Below are 24,559 nucleotides of genomic sequence, written 5' to 3'. Positions count from 1 at the left end.
TTCCAGATTAAAATTATTCATGATTAAAGTCCACACATACTTTCTGCTTAATATGCAAATGTTTAATAATTTTTAATTTCACTTGATCTAACTTGAAATAATAAAAGGTGATTAGTCAACTGCTCTGATTTTATAGCATTGATTAATAATGAAAAGTAGTAAAGAGTAAAGTAAGGTCTGTGGTTAATATTACTTGTAGAGCAAAATGTGAAGTTCTCTTCAACATAAATTACACATAGTCATCCCTCAAATGTGAATTTTGAAACCCATGTGTGGTTTAATAATGTAAGTTTGCTATAAAGGGATTGCAACAGTTGTCTGCTTAATGACATGCCAACCACCTAAACTCACATACATAAGAACAAAAAGGTTCATTCAAACATTCAAACAATGTTTACAACAGACATTTTACTCAGAAAACTGTTTTTCTAAAAGAATCGGAAATTCTAGAGGGAACCCCTGGCTTGAAAAAGATAATTCTCTTCCAGGTTTTATGACTACAAACTGAACATTTCTAATCTGTAAAGCACTCGTAATGTCTGTCAGTGTCGGCTGCTAATTCGATGCATAGAGGGAGCAGAGGAGTAGGTTAGGGAAGCTGGTTAGAGAGGGTTTACTTATACTTACAGCACCGTTAGCATGTTACAGGACCTGAAGGTTACATTTCCCACAGTCTCTATCTTATTTCCTTCAACATCTCTGCAAAAACAAACACAGAAAAAGAGATTAATAGAAAGGAACTGTAAGAAAAGAGTAGGATGAGAGACAGAGATCAAGAAAAAGCCAAACCAGTTCTACTTATCTTGGCATCAGATTACAGGAGGACCAAAGAGTTTTACATAAAAGAAAAATGAAAATAGGTACATCCTGTGGTGTGACATACTATATTCCATCCAACCCTCTTATATAAATCTGAATATATAGTTGTAAATCCTGAAAATGTTCCTCTTTTGTGAGTCGCTTTGGATAAAAGTGTCTGCCAAATGGATAAATGAATATTTCAAAATAAAGCTGAATATATACTTGTAAATCCTGAATATATCAATATAAATCTGAATATATAGTTTTAATTCTGAATATATCAATATAAATCTGAATATATAAGTCTAAGTCCTGAACATATACGTATGTAACATGTTGGCAGGCAGGGCACAGGAGCAGACAAAGATGATGATGAAGTGAGAACCTAAGTGCAGTTTATTTACAAAGTGCAGTTTATCCAAACAAGAGTACAAAACAAAACTAACATAAACGACTTGACTACGTTACACAAAACAATACTCGACAAAAGGCAATGGTAAACATGAGGGCTTAAATACATGGACATGGGCAAACACATGACAATGACAACCAATAAAAAGACTAAACTAATAACAATATAACTAGATACTAAAACATGAATCAATGAAAAGACAAGACTAATAAACAAGATACTCAAACAATGGACCAATCAAAATAAGACACATGAACATAGGAAAACACATGACAGGATTACATGAGGGAACAGGATATCACATGACATAAACGCTAAGTTCCAAAATAAAAGACATGAACAAAAACAAATTTAAACATAACATATCCACCCCACTAGGGGTGGCTCCCAATGCCCAAACATGAAAAAACAAATGAAGTACAATAGGGATGGCCTGGTGAGACAGGACATGGAGAATGAGACCAGGGTGGAGCCATGGAAGGTGGAGACATGAGAGGCTCGAGGGGCGAAACTGGAGGGCTTGGCGACAATGAAGTGGGACCCTGGCTCGATGACCATAACGGGGGACCCTGGCTCAGTGACCATGGCAGGGGACCATGGCACTTACCCTGCATGTTTTTGGACTTGTGGGGGAAACCGGAGCACATGCAAACTCCACACAGAAAGGCCCAGTTGAGCCGGGACTCAAGCTGGGACTCGAGTCTGTTGTGAGGCAACAGTGCTAACCACTGAGCCACCATGCCACCTTTAATGATTAATGATTAATTAAGAGACTACATGGAATATTGGAAATGTCTCTGGAGTTTTGAAATGTTGACCAGTCCTAAAACATACACTTTCCTTTATAGATAAATGTAACCTAGAATGTTTATTTAAAATAATGTTCAGCTTCAATTAACAAAATATTGATTTACTGAGTATAAAGTACATTGATAATCCAATCCATTACAAGAGTGTTTTACTGTCTTTTTACTATGAGAATGTTGAACTCAAACTTACAGCCAATTTAATCGTGGCATCTCCAGACATATATCATCAAGCTTTGTGAGAGCATTATTCAACAAGACTCTGAAACACACACACAGAACCAGCAAAAGCTTTACAAAGTGGTAGCAGCATTGATAAAAACCTATATTCACTCACCGGCCACTGACCCATATCTGCATGATTTTATACATTACACTGCTGCCACATGATTGGCTGATTAGATAATCACAAGAATAAATATATATACAGGTGTACCTAATAAAGTGGCCGGTGTGTATATATATGTATATATATATATATATATATATATATATATATATATATATATACATAAATATACATGGTATATATACAGTAGAGGCCAAAAATATTGGCACCCTTGGTAAATATGCGCAAAGAAGGCTTTGAAAAAAAAATTGCATTGTTTATCCTTTAGATCTTTCATTCAAACAAGTCACATAAATCTAACCTTTAATTGAAGTAAAACAATTGTTTTGTTTGTTTTGACTTTATTGTCTGTTCAGATTTCCTGGACAGAAATTAATATTTGACACTGGCATAAAAAATACATCTTATCAAACAATACTGTACATACACTTACATTCCACATAATGAAACACATGGAACACACATTTGTCCCCATAAAATAAATACATAAAACTAGTGAATATAATACAATATATATATATATATATATATATATATATATATATATATATATATATATATATATATATATATATATATATATATATATATGTGTGTGTGTGTGTATATGCATACTGTATATATATATACACGCACATATATACTCACATATGCATACACGCATACACACACCTACCTATATAAATATATAGTACCTCAATTAAGAATTTGGTTTAAAACAGTTACTGCCAATGAAACAAATGATCTTTTATATATGTCATTTTTAGCCAGTGGTATATGCAGCCTGCCCCCAGAAGGGAGGGCCTCAAAGCAGGAATGAAGGGGATAGGTCTGGTCTGAATATACTGCAATTGCATCTTTTTCCATAAAGTGTGAAAACAGCTCTTGCAATGTGCTCTGTTTCTGGCCGGTGATCTTATTTGCTTCGTTAATTACTCATATTAATGTATTTTTCTGTCTCATTGTTACATTGCCACACCACGAATCAATGTTATATGTTAAAATTCTTTCGATCATCGATCTGTAAACAATAGTTAGGCCCCTTCTATCGATACTAAGATTTCTTAATTTCCTGAGTAATCCTAAACGCTGTCTTGTTTTCTTATGTTTTACAGTTTTACATTTTCCTGGAATGAGAATTTGTCATCAATGATTGTACCAAAATATTTTAAATGTGAAACTTGCTCTACCTTTACACCTTTTATAATAACTTGTTCATATGAAATGCCAGCCGTACCTGTCCTATTTTGATTCCCACAGCATAATTCCTTTGAATTGAAACATCAATTGGAAATATCTCCTTATTAAATAAATATTTTCTCCAAAATGCATTGGCCATAATTATTGGCACCCTTTTATTCATTACTTTTTGCAACCTCCCTTTGTCTTCTCTTATAATGCTAATGAGGTTGAAGAACACCTGGCAAGGAATATGAGACCATTCCTCCCATACAGAATCTCTACAGATCCTTCAAATTCTGAGGTCCATGTTGGTGTTCTCTCCTCTTCAGTTCACCCCACAAATTTTCTATGGGGTTCAGGTCAGGGTACTGGGATGGCCATGGCAGAACCTTGATTTTGTGGCCAGTGAACCATTTTTGTGTTGATTTTGATGTTTGTTTTGGATAATTATCCTGCTGGAAGTTCCAACCAGGGCACATTATAAGCTTAGTCTTTAGAGGAGATTCTTTGGCCACTTGCAATATAGACACACATCCTTTTTCAGGCCAAATCTTAACATCTCTGATTGGAATTTCTTAATTATTGCCCTGATGGTGGAAATTGTTATTTTCAATGTTTTATCTATCTACTTATAGCCATTTCCCATTTTGTGAAGCTCAACAACCTTTTGCTGTACATCAGAACTATATTCTTTAGTCTTACCTACTGTGATTGATGATTACCTCATACCTCGTATTTATTGCCCAGTGAAACAAAAAGTCATGGCTGAACAATTTCATGGTCCTTGTCACCCAGGTGCACAAAAATGTTTTGGGGAATTTCTAGGGGTGCCAATAATTGTGGTCAATGTGTTTTGGAGAAAAATATTTATATAATAATTAGATATTTCCCCTTTTTCAATTGTTTTACTTCAATTAAAGGTTATATTTTTGTGAATTGTTTGAATGAAAGATCAAAAGGATAAACAATGCAGATTTAGTTTCACGGACTTCTTTGCACATATTAAAATATTTTTGGCCACTACTGCGTATATATATATATATATATATATATATATATATATATATATATATATATATATATATATATATATATATTGAAGCAATATCTCATGAGCAAGAATGAGGTTATGGCTGTATATCAGCATGGCTGAGATACAGCTATAGGCATGAGGCCGTAGGCAATTACAGCCGTGCTAATATACGGACAAAACAGCATGACAGCAAGTGTGATATTGCATTTATTGGACAAACAAGTAAATAAATAACTAATACCCAAATGCCAGAGGTGGGAGTAACTTTCAACATGGCAGAGGAGAATACTGTTTCTTTGTCGGTGTCCTAAGGCGAGATGGTGCCCTCCATGTTTTTCTCCAACAACAAAACACATGAGTGAAATACTCATATGATATATCTGATAGCACGTTGGCAGCATCACAGCATCACTCCACGCCACGCTGAGAAATAGTGTTAAACTAACAACTTCAGCATTACTGCTTGGGGGCCATGCCCTACGCAGGTGATCACACCCGCCCAATTGTTCTCCCCCCCCCACACACACACAAACAAACGTCCTTGTTATTCCAACAACTTGTTAGAAGACATCTTAACTAGTCATAAGTTTAAAATTAAATTACTAATGGAGGATTGGCCGCATCTTTTGAACTAGTAATGGCAGATCCTGATGGGTTTTATTGAAAAGTAGTTCTATAAGCAAGTGCATGTTTTGCGACAGTCCTCAGTTTTTCCTTAGCTATTTATGTACTTGTTCATTGAACTGTTGTATAAAACCAATATCACACTCGCAGTCATGCTGTATAGTCCGTATATAAGCAGGGCTGTGATTGCCTATGGCTGTATAACAGCATTGCACATATATGGCCATAACAGCACTCTTGCTCAATCATTATAATGCTGTAATATATTAAGCCCTAGAGAAAACCTCCTAAGAATTTATTAAAATATAAGATTTACATTTAAAAGGCCATACAAAATGAGAGTCTCTAAAATAGTACCAGGCTGCAAACTTACAGGAGCACAAGGGAACGCAAACCAGAGAAGGTCAAAGAGGAGATATGATGAATATTGTTGTTCTCCAGAATCCTTCAGAAAAAAAGAAAAGAAAAAATAATAAAGGAGAAGCTCATTAAAAAGCATTGCAGCCTAACAAATTGAAGTGTTTTGTCCAATATTTGGTCAGAGGACACTAATTAATGTGTAAGGGTTATGAACCATAATTCAATGCCATTCAATTAGATGTGTGATGGAAGTTCAATGAGAACTCCTGTTTCATTAGAGCAGATCTGGGGAATATGATGCACAGGGCTCAGCTAGGAATCATTCCCTAGGTTACTGATAGCATTCATTACTGAAGAATAAATGTGAAGAATAAATCTGTTTGTGGGCGAATTCATATTAAAATCTATAAAAAAAATTGATTGACAGCTGACAAAGAAGCTACTTGATTTGAATCAGATTGTTTGAATGAGGAAATCCATCTTCATTTATTTGAAATTTAAAAAGAAGTTGAGAGAATGACAAGAAACACTTACAGCCATTCTAGTTTGTGCAAGTCCTGGAATACTCCAGGAAGTAAGGTGGTGATTCGATTATAGCTCAGATATCTAGATTAAAAGAGAGAGAAAAAAATCAATGTTGTTTTAGTGTTTCCCAAAGCATTTTAAAGCCACTATGACCATAAAGGCAATAGCTTTACCTTCAAAGAATTACATTTATTAAAAACAATAATATTCTACTTCCGCTTCCTTAGTTTATTAAGAGACGTTGTCACAATGCATTCTTGCAATAAATAACTAGGTGCAGCACAACAAATGAAACTGGAATATAGGTGTCTTGAGATGGATTTTTAAAAGTTATAGTTCTTTTAGCCTGACATAGCGCTTATGACAAGAGACACTGAAAAATTTGTGAGTCACAGTGTCTAATGCAATAACGTGTCCTCAGTGAACAGCTCCTTATTCAGTTAATTGAAGAACTGTGATAGACCTCAGAAAAATGCTTGGTTTTGTAATCACCATGGATAACAATCATCATTTGCAATTTTTCCGTCCATCCATCCATCTTCGACCGCTTATCCGGGACCAGGTCGTGGTGGCAGCAGACTAAGCAAAGTAGCCAGCCAATATGTCCTTTTCTCCAGCCACATCCTCTAGCACATCCTGGGGGATTCCGCAGAATTCCAAGGATAGCCAATAGATATAATCCCTCCAGCATGTTCTATGTCTTCCCCTGGGCCTCCTCCCACTTGCCTGAAACAACTCTGCAGGAAGGCAACCAGGAAGCATCCTAATCAGATGCCCAAACCACCTCAACTGGTTCCTTTCAACACGGAGGAGCAGCGGTTCTACTCCGAACCCCTGCTGTTCTACTCTGAACCCCTATCCCTTAGGGTGAGTCCTGACACCCTACAAAGTAAGCTAATTTCGGCCGCTTGTACTCGCAATCTTATTCTATTGGTCACTACCCAAAGCTCATGACCATAGGTGAGGGTTGGAACATAAACCGACTGGTAAATTTAGAGCTAGCCTTCAGGCTCAGCTCCTCTACCACCAAGGTCCGGTGAAGCGACCGCATTACAGCAGATGCTGCACCGGTCTGCCTGTCGATCTCACGCTCCAACTTTCCCTCACTCATGAGCAAGATCCTGAGATACTTGAACTCCTCCACTAACCGAAGAGAGCAATCCACCCTTTCAGGCAGAGAACCATGGCCTCAGACTTGGAGGTGCTGACCCGCATCCCAACCACTTCACACTCGGCCACAAAGCTCCCAAGTGCGTTCTGGAGGTCACAGCATGATGATGGCAGCAGGACCACATCATCTGCAAATTGCAGGGATACAATCCTGCGCTCCCCAAACTGTACACACTCCACACCTCAGCTGAGCCTTGAGATCCTATCTTTGAATATCACAAAAAGGGTCGGTGACAATGGACAGCCCAGTCGGAGTCCAACGGCCACTGTGAATAAGCTAGACTTAATGCCGAGGATGCAGACAAAGCTCTTGCAACAGTTATACAGGGACCAAATGGCAAGCACTATTAGCCCCGGTACCCCATACTCCCGCAGCGTCTCGCACAGAACATCCTGGGGGACATGGACTTTTGATTTCTCCAAGTCCACAAAACACATGTACACTGGATGAACAAACTCCCATAACACCTCTAGGACCTACGCTAAGGTAAAGAGCTGATCCACTGTTCCATGACCGGAACGGAATCCGCATTGTTCCTCCTCAATCTGAGGTTCGACAATCAGCCGGAGTCTCCTCTCCAGCACCCTAGCATAAGTTTCCCAGGTAGGCTGAGAAGTGTGATCCTTTGATAGTTGTAACACACTCTCCAGTCACACTTTTTAAAAATGGGAACCACCACACATATCTGCCAATCCCTAGGTACCACCCACATCCAAGTAATGCTGAAAAGGCATGTCAGCCATGACACATTTTTAGATTGTAAATTTTTAGAATGTAAAAGTCAGCTGACTTTAAATACTCACAGTCTGGTAAGATTGTAAAGCCCTCTGAACGCGTGTGGGTTCACCACTTTAATTCTGTTGTGTTGGAGATACCTGAAACACAGTTTTTAAGGAGTCTCAACATTACAAAATGCAGTCGACCGAAGTTTCCTCTCACTTTGAAGATGTTGCATTAAATACAGTTGAAAATTAAAAGGTTTAAGGCTTTATAATGACTTAAATTAATAAATTAACTATATTATATACTTTGTATTTATTAAATACACTTTTTAATGGTTAAAAAATTGAAATATATTAATATTTGAAAATACATGTACTTCTGATCTGATTTTAAGCATTATATACTATTTTGGATGACATTTTAATGAGTAATAAATTTTCCAAAGATTTATTTGGGTTTCTTATGTTTTAAGATTTCTTTCGATTTAAAATGTGCAAAATAAATAAATAAATAAATAAAATAAAGTCTAGTGTCTAGAATCTAATGACCAAAATATTATACAGACTTCGGGGTGGGCTCTTTTGCACCCCTCTCAAAATGTAATAAACTAGTTAAATTAAATTGTAATTAGGCTTACTATCTATTTCTTCATCTAAAGACATGGCTAATATCAACTTGCTATGTATTAATTTTCCTATCCAACAGTTCTGCATTATGAAATCTAAAAAATCTTAAGCTTACCTGACTCTGAGCTCTATAACAGAGGCATTGTGGTTTAATTTGCCCACATAACTTTTTGCCACTGCTGAGAGAGTAAGTTTGTTCATACATAGAAGCCTTCATCTGTCACTAGATCAAGTATGTTGTTTGGACGAGGACAAAAATATGGGACTGATTCGGTTCGAGTCAGCTGGCTCTTCTGGATGCAACACGACCAGACGATACAGACAACAAACGAGAACATCTGACTGAGACATGCAAACACGTACAAAAATTCACCAGCCGGATAAAGAAAACAAAACATTGAGCCATTTTTGTCAGGTTAAAAAAAATATTCTTCAGTTCTTGAGTGTGTTTGGCTCAGCTCAGATAAAACTCATGCAGAGAGCACAGAATGTCTTATTCCACGGGGAACATTTAATCTTCCTCAAAGTCTCCTCACAGACTTCTCTCTTGCATGGCACAGTGAAAACTAGTTATCAACATTTCGATAAACATCTGTGATAATGCCAAAAAATGCATTATCCAGCACATTCATAGCATTTTATCATTGACAGAGTAAAATTACAAGAAGGGGATATTAATGGCTGAAGCTGAGAGGATCTTACAGCTTTTGAAGGCTCTCGTATTTGAAGAACATGTTAGCATTCAGCTTCCTCAGCCGGTTCCTCTGCAAGGACCTTTTGATATGAAAGAACAAGAGATTAGGCTCATTGAAAGGAAAAATAAAATGAGTGTGCTTGTTGAAAGTTTGTTGACATATCTTAATAATGCACAACAGTAACCACCTACTTTTCCAGCTATTCGGGGACATTGCTGTAGCCATTGAGCAATGGAAATGACAAGTTAACAAAAAGTGTCCCACTTTCCTTGTATTCACCCTATAGAATGATATAAGTTCAGTCATGACAACTCTCAGAATAAATGTAAGGTGTTATAAAGAAAATGAAAAGTTGGTAGGTTTGGTATTGTCAGACTATCTGCTTACACTGCTGCTGCAGAGCTAGTGTGAAGACTCGCTACTGCTAGAATATACACAGACATTCTGTGCTGCTGAGCATGTTTGACATGCTGCTGCACCATTGGACATACAGTCCCCATACAAAAAGTCAGCTGCCTACCTTTTAAAGTGTAGCCTTTGCATGACTACTACTGAAATAAAATGTCATTATGGTGAAATCTTTTAATTTCTATAGTAAAATATGGAATACTTTTGTAGTTACGCTTGGCTTTAAAATATTTTAGCGCCACATTGAACTCTGATGTATTACAAGAAGCCTGTATGAACTTTTATTTCAAGCTGCCTTTGGTGCAGAAAACAATCTTCAGTATTTTGTATAAGACACATTAGGGGGAGTATTTTAAGAATCCTGTAAATGCATTTAAAACAAATGCAGAATCTAAATGTTATTTGAATTTCATTGTGAATCGAACTGAATCTTTCTGAATTAAAAAAACAATAGTTTTGAATCTAATCAAAAAGGTATGAATCATGAATTGAATCAATTTTCTTTCAACCCAAAGATTCACACATCTACTGATCTATCTTTAGTTTTAGGTAATTAAACATGATATTTTTTTTATTTAATTTTTTAATGAAGTTGAAATCACACTGACTAAGGGGCTTTTCAGACAGAACTCTTTATTGCATAAAAAAAAACACGCTAATTTCAGTGCAACGAATGGAACCCAATGCAGGCATCTTGAGACATGTCTTTAACCCTGCTATTATGTTCAGGACATTTTTTTTTTATCAATTTAACAGTTAAATACAGTAACAAATTAAAATAAAAACTAATCTAAATCTTGTTTTTGATTAAATGCCTTTGAATTATCTTTAACAATCCATAATGTGTCTGATTTCAACACATAATGACAAGCACGAACACCTGAAGTTTCTTTAACACAAGTGTAACTGTACAAGGATGGGCAAGGAGGAGGCGGGAACTGGCTGAACAGTAAACGTATGTTTAATGTCAAAACTCAAACCTAAAACAACAATACAGATATAGACACACATGCAACGTTGCCACGTGCATCTCACTCTCTCTCGAACTGATGCCTCCGGCTCCCCTTTATCTCGCTCTCCCGCTGATCAGCTGATTCAGCGGCAGCCGTGCACCATCACAGCCTGGCCACACCCTCCTCCTCATCACAATGAGTAATACAGGATCACCTGAGACCAGATGTACTCATAGAAGAAAAGGTTCCTTATAGAACCATAAATGGCTATTGCTCGTTTCCAATTTGGAACCCCGAAAGGGTTCTATGTAGAACCTTTTAGGGGTTCCCAACATTCAACCACACAATTTGGTTTTCGTTTTAATAAAACGTATTACCAGGAGAACATTTAATGGATATGTGTGGCAGGGCGGAGGGCGGGCCGGGTTGTGATCATACACACCCGGTCCCTTATCAGGCTAATTAAGCCGCCGAGAGGGATAAAGGCCGATGGCAGAAGGTGGTGCGACGAGAGAGATAGTTTACGGACATCTCCATCATGTGTGTGTGTTTGTCTTTTGCTTCAGTTTTATATTAAACTATTATATATATTATCAAGCCGGTTCTCCCTCCTCCTTTCCATTGAACTATGTTACAATATGCTAATTGAATAGTTAACATACGATATCACTAAGAAAGTGAAATAACCATATAAAAGACATTTAAATATTAAATACAGCATTTTTAATAGTTTTTATTTACAACAATATAAGCAGTAGTAAAATAATTGCATAAAAATCAAACATTAAATAATTTTACATTAACTTTTAAGTTAACATTTTAACCATAAGTAAATAACCATAAGTAAGTAATAAACAAGTAAAAAATAAAATAAATAAAAAACAAATGACCAATGAAAAGCTGCTAAACAGTTTTAGCACTGGGACACAGTGTCATTTTGTCACTGGGCTAACTGGTCTCTTCAGTCATCTCCATGTCATCAGTTTAATGTCGACTCTCTGCATTCTCTGAGGGGTCTGGACACCATATGAAACATCAGGTTGAGGATGAATGTGCTGATCCCTGTAAATATGTGAAAGACCTGCTGTCAGTATGCAGAGTAATTAAAAACAAAGAAATTGGTACCTCTCTAAATGACATTTTAAAACTTACATGAATAGGAGTGTTGTGTTTTATCTGTATGAAAATGGTCAAACTAGTAATGCCGCACTCCAGAGCTGCTGCAAACAGAAATGTTACATTATTTAGTATCATAAAAACATTGATGCAATCCAAAATATGAATAGAACTAGAATTAATTGAAAATATGTACCTTTTATGACATTGTTTATGTCATTGTTTTGATGTCAAATATCCCCTTTGACTTTCACTTCTCATGGCTCTGATGATGTTGATGTAATCAATAAATTAATGTAAATTTCTTTCTTACCAGAGTAACGTCGTCTTCAAGCATTCAGATCAACCGTTCAGTTTAAGATGGTTATTTATATTGTCAACTTTAATGTGTCAATAGGAAATATAAATTGTAGACTCCCAAACATTACTTTTGCAAATAGAATAGAAGAACAGGGAGCCCTGCAACAGATGGCATGGCCCCACAGTGCCCCCCCCCCACCCCCCCAAAAAGCGGTTATTTTTTCTGTAAATCTTTGTAAAAAGAACATTTTTGGCATGAAGGGTTCTTGGAGCCTATATAGAACCCCAAAGAACCTTTTTTTCTAAGAGTGTGGAAACAGGGTCTATGATATCCTGATTCCTTGATATGTCTAGGGACCTTTCACCGAAAGTCTATAGGATTTTTCTTTTTTTTTTTACTCAAAATCAAGGATTTACTGTTTATTTACAGTAAAAGAAGTGTGCATAGAATATATACGGGGTGTCCTATCGAAAGGAAATTCTATTTTAAAAAGCTTATGTTAAAGGAACATTCCGGGTTCAATGTAAGTTAAGCTCAATCAACAGCATTTGTCGCATAATGTTGATAACCACAAAAATACACTTGGACTCATCCATACTTTTCTTAAAAAAAAAAAGAGCAAAAATCTAAGTTACAGTGAGGCACTTGCAATGGAAGTGAATGGGGTAATTTTTTTGAGGCTTTAAACATAGAAATGTGAAGATTATAACTTTATAAAAGCACTTACATTAAAGCTCAAATAATGCATGAGATTTAACAGAATAATTAAAGTGCTTTAAATTATAATTTTACAGTCATTTTAGGGTTTGTTGTCATCACATCGTCATGTATAAAGTTGTAAAATTGGCTATAACTTTACACAGAAAAGTATATAAAAAGTTAGTAAGATTTTACCACTCTAAAATCATGTCAATACGAATATTGTATATGACTTGTGGCTAAACATTTGAAACAGTGAGTATATTAGCATTCAGAAATTGGCCCCCAATCACTTCCACTGTAAGTGCCTCACTGGAACCCAGATTTTTGCTTTTTTTTTAAAAAAAAAGAGGAACAAGTCGAACTTCACTTTTGTGGTAATCAGTATTATGCCACAAATGCTGTTGTTGATTCCTTTAAGTGTGAAAAACAATATGGCAATGTTCATGTTTATTATTAAAATAGGTTCAGCATATCGACTGTAATCTACCGGGTCTTTTTTTCACCTGAACAAAACTTTTCCAAAACAAAAGGTTTAAAAGCTGAATTTCTTTTAACTTTTCACATAGTGTCTTCAAAACACTGTGCTTATGTGTGAGACACTGCAAAAGCAGGAAGATGTGATGCAACATTAAAAAACATCCATCTAGTGCGTTCACATAGAAAAACTAATTCCGAAACAGCATAGATGGACACAAAAATGAATCCTGTGTGAAACGGTCCCTATAGAAGCACATTCTATTATCTAACAACCTCAGAGCTCATGGTAGGTCTGTATTGAAAGGTTCAAACATTACTGCTAAAAATCTATTTCTCTATTGAGAAAATGAATGGGATTTTTATTTCTGGAACTCTACTGGTGGGCTCTATAGACAAGAACATCAGTTGAAAAGCCAGCAGCAGTGTGAGCACTGACATCTCTTTCTTCTTTATTCAACAGAAAGCAATTCTGAAGTGAATTGTGTCCACCGTCATTTGAGTAGGGCATTGATCAACCAAGTCAACATATGACATCAATGCTCTGCAATAATAATTACGAATACGTCTGAATTACTGGAGACCACTTCAGTAGAATTAAGTGGATTTCACATGGAAATAGAAACAGTAATATTATCATCTGTCCTATGTCAAATCCATTTTCATCCACTCATGAATCTGGGAATAAGCTGCAGCGATAAAAGCTTTATTGCTAATCTAAATATAGATAGTGTACATTTAGTTTCAAAGAATGAGATGTGTTGTTTAGTCAGGTTATTTGGACTCGAGTCTGCTTGATTTTTTTATGAAATATTCTATATTGCAGATCAAACACAGGGGGTGGGTGGGGGGCTATATTATGAATTCAGGGGGCAAATTTGCCAGGGCCCCCGTTAATTTCAAACCCTGGATAGAGAGATGGAGATGAGAGATGTAATGGGTGTTTAAGTGTCTTTCTTCACCTGCAGCTGGTACACAAAATATTTTTGGTATTTCTGCATTTCATGTCAAATATGCTGCATTATAACTAATGATTGAGGGCCAAGATATGAAAAGCATCAGCACTATAGTTCACTCCAATGTCACGCAATATTAACAGCTTTGTTTATTATTAACAAGAATGATAGTTTTATCGCATCGCACGCTAACGGAGATGCAGTATAACACCATTTACATGTCTAATTAACAGGTTTAGAAAAGTTCATTCATCTGTAACATCTTAAGTTCAGTAACTATCTGACAAAGCGCTCCCTCACACGCTCACATTAAACTCAACAAGCGCTCAAAGCCCTGCTGACAGCTGCATGTGAGAGAGAGGGAGTGATAGAGCAGATTTACTTGCGCATCTTCTGGAGTTACAATTTGATACAAAAACAAGTTTATTGATTTGATTTGTTCATCAGTATCTATTGGTTTAATAATTCCCCACTGCACTGCAAAGTGAATAAAAGTGTATTAGAATTTCACACTCCATGAACGTGGACCTTGCGGCAATTATTAAAATTGTGCTCAATACCTGCAATCCCGCGCCGAATTTCAGGCCCTGGAATGTTTGATATTATGCAAAAACTGAAGTTATGTTTTGCCTAATAAAAGAAGACATTAAAATCAATCATTTTAAAAAAGGCCTTAGAGAGAAAGCACACAGTGTTTGTCCTTGAAATCACAGAGTGAGACTGAATTTAATACACCTTGCCACGTTCTTTAAATTACTGAAAGGTAGACGTGCTTGTAGGGGGGCAACTGTATTATACCTTAAATGTCCCCTGTACACATGTAAAACATAATTTACTGTTTTAATATTTGCTGACATACAATTTTTTAAAGACAACTGAAGATTTACCAAATTTTAGTACAAATAGTCAAATTTAAATTTTTATGCACAAAATCTAAGCCATGTTGCCATGCTGTTCTTTAGAATGACTAGTGCAGTAAAATTCTTTTTTTTCTTACCAGATGAAGTTGAATTTGTAGGCTACATTAACTATGGAATGTGTTTTGGTTTCTCCTGGTATTTCAGATATTAATATCTGCATGAAACAGAATTAATTCGTTTGTCTGTGCATGTATAACAACATTATTCTTGAGGAAGGAGGTGTCAAGCAAAATGTGAACTGTCAAGCACTCATTTTGCAGTGAACAATGAATACAAATTCAAACATTAAAATAAATTTAAATCAATATAGCCTACAAACAGGTGAAAGTCCCGTTATTCAATCAGGAATATTTAAGATAAGACACCATTATTTAGTTAAATAATAATAATAATAGTTACATTTATATCGCACCTTACTAGAGGTAGTACAGTTAAAAGAATAAAAAAAGAGAGCATGTTTCAGTTTCTTCGCTTTACATAAGGAGGAATATTCCTAATAGATGAATACTCTATGGAGCATTTTAAACGTCTTTTTTTTTTTTTCTGAATAAATTCTTAACCAGATAATTTCCTTAATCGCTGATGTGAATATAAATGTGGTCAACTTTAAAAGATTGATAGACGAGCTCCGACGTCATCACTTCAAGTCAGGAATTTAACATCGTGCTCAGGTTTAGACTATAAATAAATACATGGGAATCACATGTGAATCGTGTGATACTTTAACATAGATATTTCTAGAAGTGGAAAGTGCATATGTTGTATCTTAGTTAATGTAACACTTGAAAAGCTCCAGATGCTCACAATTAACAGAGCCCATCCAATCTGAAATTACACCATGCACATTTTCATTCATAATGTTTACACTTTAAAAATACTGGCTGCACAGATTCATAAATTATTTTGAATTTTTTATTTAAAATGTCGCTTTTCCTTGCGCCTATTGGATAATCAGACATACGAATATTTTTTATATTATTCAGATGAATCCATTATTCATTTTGAAGTCATTATTCGTGCCTTTTCGAATAAGGTATTCGGCTTCAGGCACATCCCTACTGTATATATTATAAGATTGAAGTGCGTTGATGTGGTGAACTTGTAATGTATGTTAAGAGCCTTTCACATTGAACTGAAGGAAAGTCATTTATTTGGGCTTTGGTGGGGTGGTTTATAAAGGGTTCTAAATTATATAGTTTTTAAGTGTATTCATAATAAATTGGCCATTGGAGATGCGGTGTGGCCCTGTATAATTCTAGCTGCTGTTTCTTCATACTGGTTTCTTCACATCTGTTCCTGTATGCTGTTTCATCAGAGTCGCTTCATAGACCTTTTTCACACTCCGGGTTTTGGAACGCAGAAGTAAACGATTGCAGGGTAAATTTTGACAGCGATGAATGGGAGTGAATGGGAGACCACAGCAAATATTATTTTCACTTACCTATTTGCTCCAAGAGCAAAAGAAAAAGTCCACTATAACATTTTAATGACTTTCCAGAAGAGGAAAAAAAATAGAGAGCAGTGGATTAAGCAAGTCAGATGCAAGAAGGTGTCAAATTGTCTGTCAATCTCTCAGCAGCTGTAACAGAAACCCCTTCGCAGCTGTGGTCATTCAGTTTTTAAAATGAATTCCATGGTAATATAACAAAGAATCCCATCCTGCACACATGCAAGAACTACCCCCTGTTGCGGACTGGACGGAGTAGTGGTGTGTGGATCGGTTCGATCCACTTTTGTTTTGTCCCATTTACAGAGCCAGGGCTGTGTACGAATACTAGATTTTTTTTCAGCCCACCCACAGAATTGACAGCTAGCAGACTGTGAGGAGACATTTACAGAATTTGACAAAAAGTGTATTAGATTACAATTAATGAGTGCACCTTTAACTAGCGCTTGTAAGGGACCATCTGAGAATTCCATCCACAGCACTAGAACGTAGGAGGTGTCCAAGTATTCATTTAAGTTATGCATACAATTTACACTTTCAGACGATCTCTTATGAACCATAAGTGAATATTTAATAAATATTGAACTTAAATAAAATTTTAGCCTGCTAAATATTATTATGCAGACACAATGCATTGAAATTTTGTTTAAATATAATTTGATTGGTCTATTTATTTTGATGTGGGGTCACTGAACTCAGTGAAATGGAAAATGAGAATACCACTCTAACCATTCTATCACTCCACCACTTTACGGGGGCCACTGGGGGACCAGGCCAGGATATCATATGTGCTGAGATATCACACCAGTCATGCATAACAGTAAAGAAGAGTCATTTAAAAAACTAGCCAATCAGAAACACTCTTTGCCTGTCAATAATTTTCCAAAAAAATATGTTGTAAATAGAAAATTTTGGCACATTGGGGTACACCTAAATGCAATGCTGCAATTGACAGTTTTCACAATTATGTAATTTCAACAGCTGTAATTGTAATCTCTTAATTGAAAAATTATTTTTTCAATTAATTGTGCAGTCCTTAAAATCTTATATATATATATATATACACACACACCCACACACACACACTTTACACTTTTTTCCCCCCTATTTTACACTTTTACTTGCTAGATCCTAATATAATATGTTACAGCTTTCAAAATAAACTTCATGACAGCTAAAAACGGGTGGAAGTGGATACAATATGACAAAAGTTGGATTCCATTTCTGTAGGAATAGAAATCAAACTGGTGGAGAATAACTGGTCAACCCTGAATGCACTTCGAGTTACTTTGGATAAAAGCATCTGATGGATACAGATGTAAAAGGATTCAAACTCACTTCACCCATCACATCTCAATATTTTGGAGCAAAGTGGTAACCGCTAGTCCACATCTCAAAAGGGAGAGCATCTTTATTTAACCTTTATTACATAACACAATCACCCTGTGCATGCTCATACAGTCCTCTTCATATTTACTGTTCATAGTAAAGCAAACTTGAAAGCTTCCTTTCAGAAGTATGGCCTTGGTCTCTCATGCACTGATAAAAATGAATTAAGCTATCAGAGTAATATTCCACAAACACCAAACAAACTGCGGCCACATTCCACATACATAGGGCATGAAAACTCACATCATGGTGACATTAATGGAAACTGTAGGGACGTCTTTAAAGTGTGCACCATCACAGTCAAGCTCCAGATCCCTGCACTGGCACTCACCTGGGATGGTCCCAAGCACTGGGTGAGAAAGAGTGACAGAGAAAGCGAGAGAGAGAGAGAGAGAAAGAGAGAGAGAAAAGATACCAGATAACACTTTAGATACAGCACAGTCATGCTAAACTAATAAATGCTAAATTGTCACCATTCTATATATTTCTGCAAACTGTTATAAGCTGTCTAGTGCTAAGGTAATTTCCACCAAGATTTTCCTTTTACATGTATTTGACCTCTCAACAATCTAATCCTGAAAGTATTCAGATAGGTCCCCCAAAAAGTGGCACAGAAATTACATTTCACTTTTATATTTCATATCATAAGCTGAGATTTTAATTGGTTGTTTAGACCTTTTAATCCAGGTTGCTTTGTTCTGCTGGTTCCTCATTAATTAACAACTGCCCATGAGCTGGGGTGAATAGAGGGTGTTTGTAATGTTTCCAGGCCATCAAATCTACAATAATTAAAGTAGCTTAAGCTTCTTTGCTAGGTAAATGACCTAAGCCCAATGGAGGACAATGTTTATTTTTATTTTCTCCTCTTTTATCCCCTATTTGAAATGCCCAATTCCTAGTGCGCTCTAAGTCCTCGTGGTGGCGTAGTGACTCGCCTCAATCCGGGTGGCAGAGGATAAATCTCAGTTGCCTCCGAATCTGAGACCATCAGTCCACGCATCTTTTCATATGGCTTGTTGATCGTGTTACCGCAGAGATGTAGCACATGTGGAGGCCCATGTTATTCTCCACAGCATCCACACACAACGCACCACACACCCCAAAGAGAGTGAGAACCACACATTATAGCGACCACGAGGAGGTTACCCCGTGTGACTCTACCCACCCAAGCAACCGGGCCAATTCGGTTGCTTAGGAGAACTGCATGGAGTCACTCAGCACACCCTGGATTCAATCTTGTGACTCCAGGAGTGGTTGTCAGCGTCAATACTCGCTGAGCTACCCAGGCCCGTTATGGAGTTCAATGTGAATGAAAATTAACGCTTGCTGAAAGGAATATTCTGGATTTAATACAAGTTAAAGGTATAAGTCACCCAAAATTCTCTCATAATTTACTCACCCTCATGCCATCCCAGTCATATGACTTTGTTCTGCAGAACACAAACAAAATGTTTTATTTTATTATTATTTCAGCTCTGTAGGTCCATACAAGCGCCAAAAAGCACATAAATGCAACATAAAAGTAATCAATTAGACTCCAGTGGTTAAATCAATATCTTCAGAAGATATATGATAGGTGATGGTGAGAAACAGTAAAAAAAATTTTCTCTATTTTGACTTTTACATTCTGAAAGTGAAGATTTATAGTAAAAAAGGATTGAAATATCAATCTATTTCTGACCCAAAGTGTTTGCATAATTGCATTCACAATCCCAATCACCATTCACTACCATTTAATGGACCAACAGAGCAGAGATATTCTTCTAAAAATCTTAATGTGTAATATATATATATATATATATATATATATATATATATATATATATATATATATATATATGGGATGGCATGAAAGTAAGTAAATAATGAGATAATTTTCACTTTAGGGTGAATGAAGTAGGAGGTGGGGCCAGGTCGTGATCCTACACACCCCGTGTGTAGGATCACGACCCGGCCCCGCCCTCTGCCCTGCCACAGTGAACTATCCCTTTAAGCTCAAATCAACAGCATTTGTGGCATATTGCTGATTACAAAATGTTTTTTTTATTTTTTTTTTACTTAAAAAAAAAAAAAAAAAGCAAACATCTGGGTTACAGTGAGGCACTTACATTGGAAGTGAATGCATCCCTGTTATTGTTTTATTTGTTCAAATAACTTTGTAACATTTTAAGTGTCCGCTTAATTTCACTCTGTTTCTCTGTCTAAGTTAGTACTACCCGCCCCCCACCCCTATTTTTCAGTGTCGAGTTCGTTTATTTCAGCTTCACTGTGAATAATATTGAGCAATATCACACATTTATAGACACTCAGTAGCAGCACCATCTGAGCATGAATCTTTGATTAATACTGCCTATCACCTCAAGTTTGTGATTACAAGAGTAAACCACACGAGGCCTGAAATATGAGCTGCCTTTGAGTTATGAGTGGTTGTTCTAATCTTCTCTTTCATTTCTTGCCCAAGTCTTAGTGTAATAAAACTTTGAAACAATCAAAAAGCCATTTAGAAAAAAGAAAAACCACCTGCATCATCATTTTAATTCATTTTTAATAAGAGAGAAATGTTCTCTTTTTTGCATGTTTTCTGTTAAATGCAGTTAGTGGTGTCTAAGCAAAATACAGACAGCAGCTGCCATTCTGTGGCATTTCGATGTCTGTCCAATCATGTTTCGAGATCATAGTGTTAAGGCTGTTTCAAACGGGACACGGCAAGAAGTGAAATCGCTGCACAGCTGCTGCTTTCTCTAGTAGAGGAAGCATTTTGTGCAGTCAAGGTGGTGCTAGTGTCGCAATTTCAGGGGTGGCTGTTGCCATAGTTACAATCAACAATAACTCCCAAACTTGCAATATATGTATTCTGCATCTATTTTACCTCACCTGATTGAAAAGTGCCCTAGCAACACTTCCGTGGGATGCACTATCCGCCAGTCCCCCCACCCCTCTTCGTCGCCACTCCCAGGATGATGTCCCTGCTGCCACAAGTGCAGCTGGGAAGCCTGGGCCGGTCTGTTGGAGTTGTGGGGAGCATGGACATGCCCAATACTGGTGTCCAGTAATGGAGGTGGGGACATGGTCCGGGTCCCCAAAATGCCACAGACCGCCCCATATCGATCATGGCTTTGGGTGCAAAACACTAGGTGATGGTGAGGTGTGTGCATGGTGATGTTCACGAGAATCCGGTAGTGACTGCAATAATTCACTTCCAGGGGGAAAATTATAGAAAGGAGACTGCAGGAGACCAACGTCAATGCGTTGAAGATACAGTTAAATCAATAACAAATAGGTGCTGTTTTATTGAATAAGTTTAGAACTGTTGTCTGCTTTAGCAATAATGATTTACCGACTAGGCTATTTAAAAAGTTAAAGACAGATGTGTTCATTCATTTCTAATTTTTGTTATTTTAGTCCAAGTCCAATAAAAGATGGATTTGAGACTGGGCTTGAGTACCCCGACTCTAATATTAGGTATGTGGTATACAGAAATTGACTTTAAAAAATAAACCTACCCTGAGAAATTATATGCTTGAGTAACATGTGTAACAACTACAGTTGCCCCGGTTCCCCCTATTATCACAAAAGAACACCTGTAGGATTCAGAGTGATGTTTGGGATCAGGTGGTTTTGTTAGTTTTTAAACTATCAGCTAGTAAATACAGGATGTCCAGTTGACATGAATACAGTTCTCAAAGGTGTTCTGAATATGGTGTGAATTCAAGATTTGTTTAACAGTGTCACATTGCATCATAACGCCTTGACGTTGTCTACACTGGACACATCGATGTGAACGTTCTAAAACGTTTATTTGTTTTGTTGGCAGGAGTGGCACCAGTGCATGTAAAGCAAAATAGAACAGGGCATCCGTTTATTGTCAGTGCAGTAAGGCATGGTGCGAGGGATGCATCGAGTGTAGACAGCATCGTTGATTATATAATGGAAGAAATCTGCTTTTGCCACATCATGCTGCGTCGATAATGGCTGGTGTAGACAGGGTGTTAGAATAATTAGCATGTCGTTCAACTGTCAAAAGTTCAGTTAGTATACAAATACCACAGTGTTGAATTAGGTCAAATGCTCTCCACATTTAGGGGATTTAGTTGTTTAGTAGTATTTTTTTCAGTTGCATCAATGTAGACCATAAATGTGCCACATCACAGTTCAGACTATTTCAATTTTGACCCAGCTCCTGCTGATTTTTAGAAGTGTTAGCCAATGATTACAGGACCATTACAAATTGTCAATCCAAACTAACTTTTCATGAGATCAAACTGTATTCCACACAGCCCTTTTATTTCACAGCAGAATCAAGCTATCAATATTATCCGTTGGAAAAGTAAATATCCAGACCCTGCCAACCAATTAATATTGTGGAGGATGAGGGCTTAAGAGATTTAATAGCAACAGATATGAAACCTACATGGACTAGTTTTTCCAATTAGTCAACCTCCTACTTAGACATTGGGAAAAATTTCATGTTTCTTGAATTGGTACTGTTTCAGTGGATTTCTGTCTTTACACTGTGGAATACTTTGTTTGGAAATGTTAATAAAACATTGTTGTTTCATATTGTTTTCATGCGATGAATTGCTATTACATATTTTAAATCAACTGACTGCACTAAAATAAATATTTGGACAATTTCAGTGCAGCAAAATGCCATCATTTTTGACAATAAATCAAAAAGCTACGCATGCCAATCTCTCAGGGGACCCGGTTAGATATTATCAGTATTGTTTTTTAACGAAGGTCTTGTGTCTCATCTTTTGCATCCATCAGTATAATTGACCATCTTTAACTGTATTTTGTCAAATGTGTTAACCAGAGGATGCAGTTTTTAAAAGCAGGCCAGGCAGTATTTCTAAAGGGAGACTGTAAACCCAGTCCTGAGGAATTATTTTTCAATTAATGTCTCGGAAATGGAAAAAAAGAAGAGGGGAAAAAAAACAGCATACTCACAGCAGGCATTTGACTTGGTTCCAGGGTTATTTCTGGGGATGCCAAAATAGTTATCAAAGAGATGTGGCCAACCATTATTGTCCCCTAAAAGAAAGAGAACAATAAGTGATGAGTTAAACAAACAAAACGCACATATTTAATTTATGATTGTTCATATACTTTAGTTACTATATCATGCTATCTTTTATTCACATTTTCATAGCATATTTTCAGGTATTTTGGTAACATTAACAGTAAGTGACTGAGTTCACCACTGTTTTGGAAAGATTATATATGTATATAGTATAATATTATAGACTAATAATATTAGTCTATAACCCCTTTGAAACAAGAAGGTTTTGTGCCCTCCTGTCCCATAATCTGATTTAAAAAAAATTGTGGCAAAAAACTGTCACAAAAAGTAAAAAAAAAAAAAAAAATGCAATCTTTCAATTTTCACTAAATTTCTCATTAATGAATATGGAAAAAATAATAATAATCTGAATGAACTTTGTCGCTAGAACAAAATTTTTCTTTTATTGTCTGCATACTTTGTTAGATTAATACATAAAACATTTTAATAATGCCTATATACTTGTAAAACATCAACAAATAGAATAACTAACAAGTGATACTGCTGCTGGTCAATGTTAATATATAATAATTCACCCAAAAATTAAAATTTGCACCAGCTGTTACTCATTTTACGAAATTATACTTTTATTCATTCATGAAACACAACAACTGTCAAACTCCAAAAGCACATGAAAGCTCCATAAAAGTACTCCATATCCCTTGTGCAACATATTACAATTTTTCTGATGCCATTAATGTTGTGAGGAACAGACCTACATTTAAGAGTTAATTCATATCTTCACCCATTTAAATCTAGAGCATGCAAAAACATCTTTGTTTACATATTTGCGTCGCTGTGAGCGCACCTGACATCACATAAATATAAAAGCCTCCAGCCGCTGAGAGCTGCGCGCACCGGACGCACTGCAGTGCCAGGTGAAAGGCTTAAGGATTAAAAGGCAAAGGAAAATAATTTGTGAACATTGATTCTTGCATGAAATTTTTTTTATTAATGTGTGAAAGTAAATAAGATTTGACCCAAGGGCAGTCTAACTATTTCTTGAGAACCACTGATAAAAGGTATTTACATTTAAATTTGTAATCATTAAGCAGATGATTTTATCCAAAATGCCAAATGAGGAACTTAATAGCAAGCAACTTGGCATACAAAGTCAACAGTATATGCAATATCGCACTGCCACATTCTTAGAGTAGCTGGAGTGATATATAAGCTAGCACAGAAGAAAGACAGACAAGGAAAGTTTTTTGTTGTTGTAATAATTAAATTAAATAGTAAGTACAATTATTGTGGTTTGGTTAATTGCTTGTGGAATATATGCGTTTTTAGATGCTTCTTGAATGTTGAGATAGTTACAGCAGACTTGTGAAGTTACATATAGGATTTATATCTCCTATGTGCCAGCATTTTTTTTCATCAACACTTTGATGGCAAAAAGGAGACCAGAATGGCAAATTCAAGTGGCTATAAATATTTTGTCAGGGTCTGAGTGTCATTTTGTGGGTCTTCAGTATAACAAATGGGTCTCCGCTCATTGAATAATTTTCTATGGGGAAGCTGCAT

At 36.3% G+C, this 24,559-nt stretch overlaps 1 protein-coding gene across 1 annotated transcript in view; it reads right to left on the bottom strand.

Moving 5' to 3' along the window:
* Positions 1 to 24,559, bottom strand: part of LOC127660199 (relaxin receptor 1-like) — a 93,687-nt gene that overhangs the window by 12,673 nt on the left and 56,455 nt on the right. Inside the window, exons 3-10 of the mRNA XM_052150322.1 lie at positions 22,924 to 23,007; positions 18,217 to 18,322; positions 9,315 to 9,386; positions 8,067 to 8,138; positions 6,102 to 6,173; positions 5,581 to 5,652; positions 2,213 to 2,281; positions 628 to 699 (exon numbers count right to left, since the gene is read on the bottom strand). Coding sequence (XP_052006282.1) covers positions 628 to 699; positions 2,213 to 2,281; positions 5,581 to 5,652; positions 6,102 to 6,173; positions 8,067 to 8,138; positions 9,315 to 9,386; positions 18,217 to 18,322; positions 22,924 to 23,007 — 619 coding nt within the window. The remainder of the gene's footprint in view (positions 1 to 627; positions 700 to 2,212; positions 2,282 to 5,580; positions 5,653 to 6,101; positions 6,174 to 8,066; positions 8,139 to 9,314; positions 9,387 to 18,216; positions 18,323 to 22,923; positions 23,008 to 24,559) is intronic.

This window comes from Xyrauchen texanus, chromosome 19 (genome assembly GCF_025860055.1).
Source record: "Xyrauchen texanus isolate HMW12.3.18 chromosome 19, RBS_HiC_50CHRs, whole genome shotgun sequence".
In the NCBI taxonomy this organism is placed as follows: Eukaryota; Metazoa; Chordata; class Actinopteri; order Cypriniformes; family Catostomidae; genus Xyrauchen; species Xyrauchen texanus.
The sequence above is the reverse complement of the archived record's forward strand: the minus strand, read 5'-3'. Positions and strand labels throughout refer to the sequence as shown.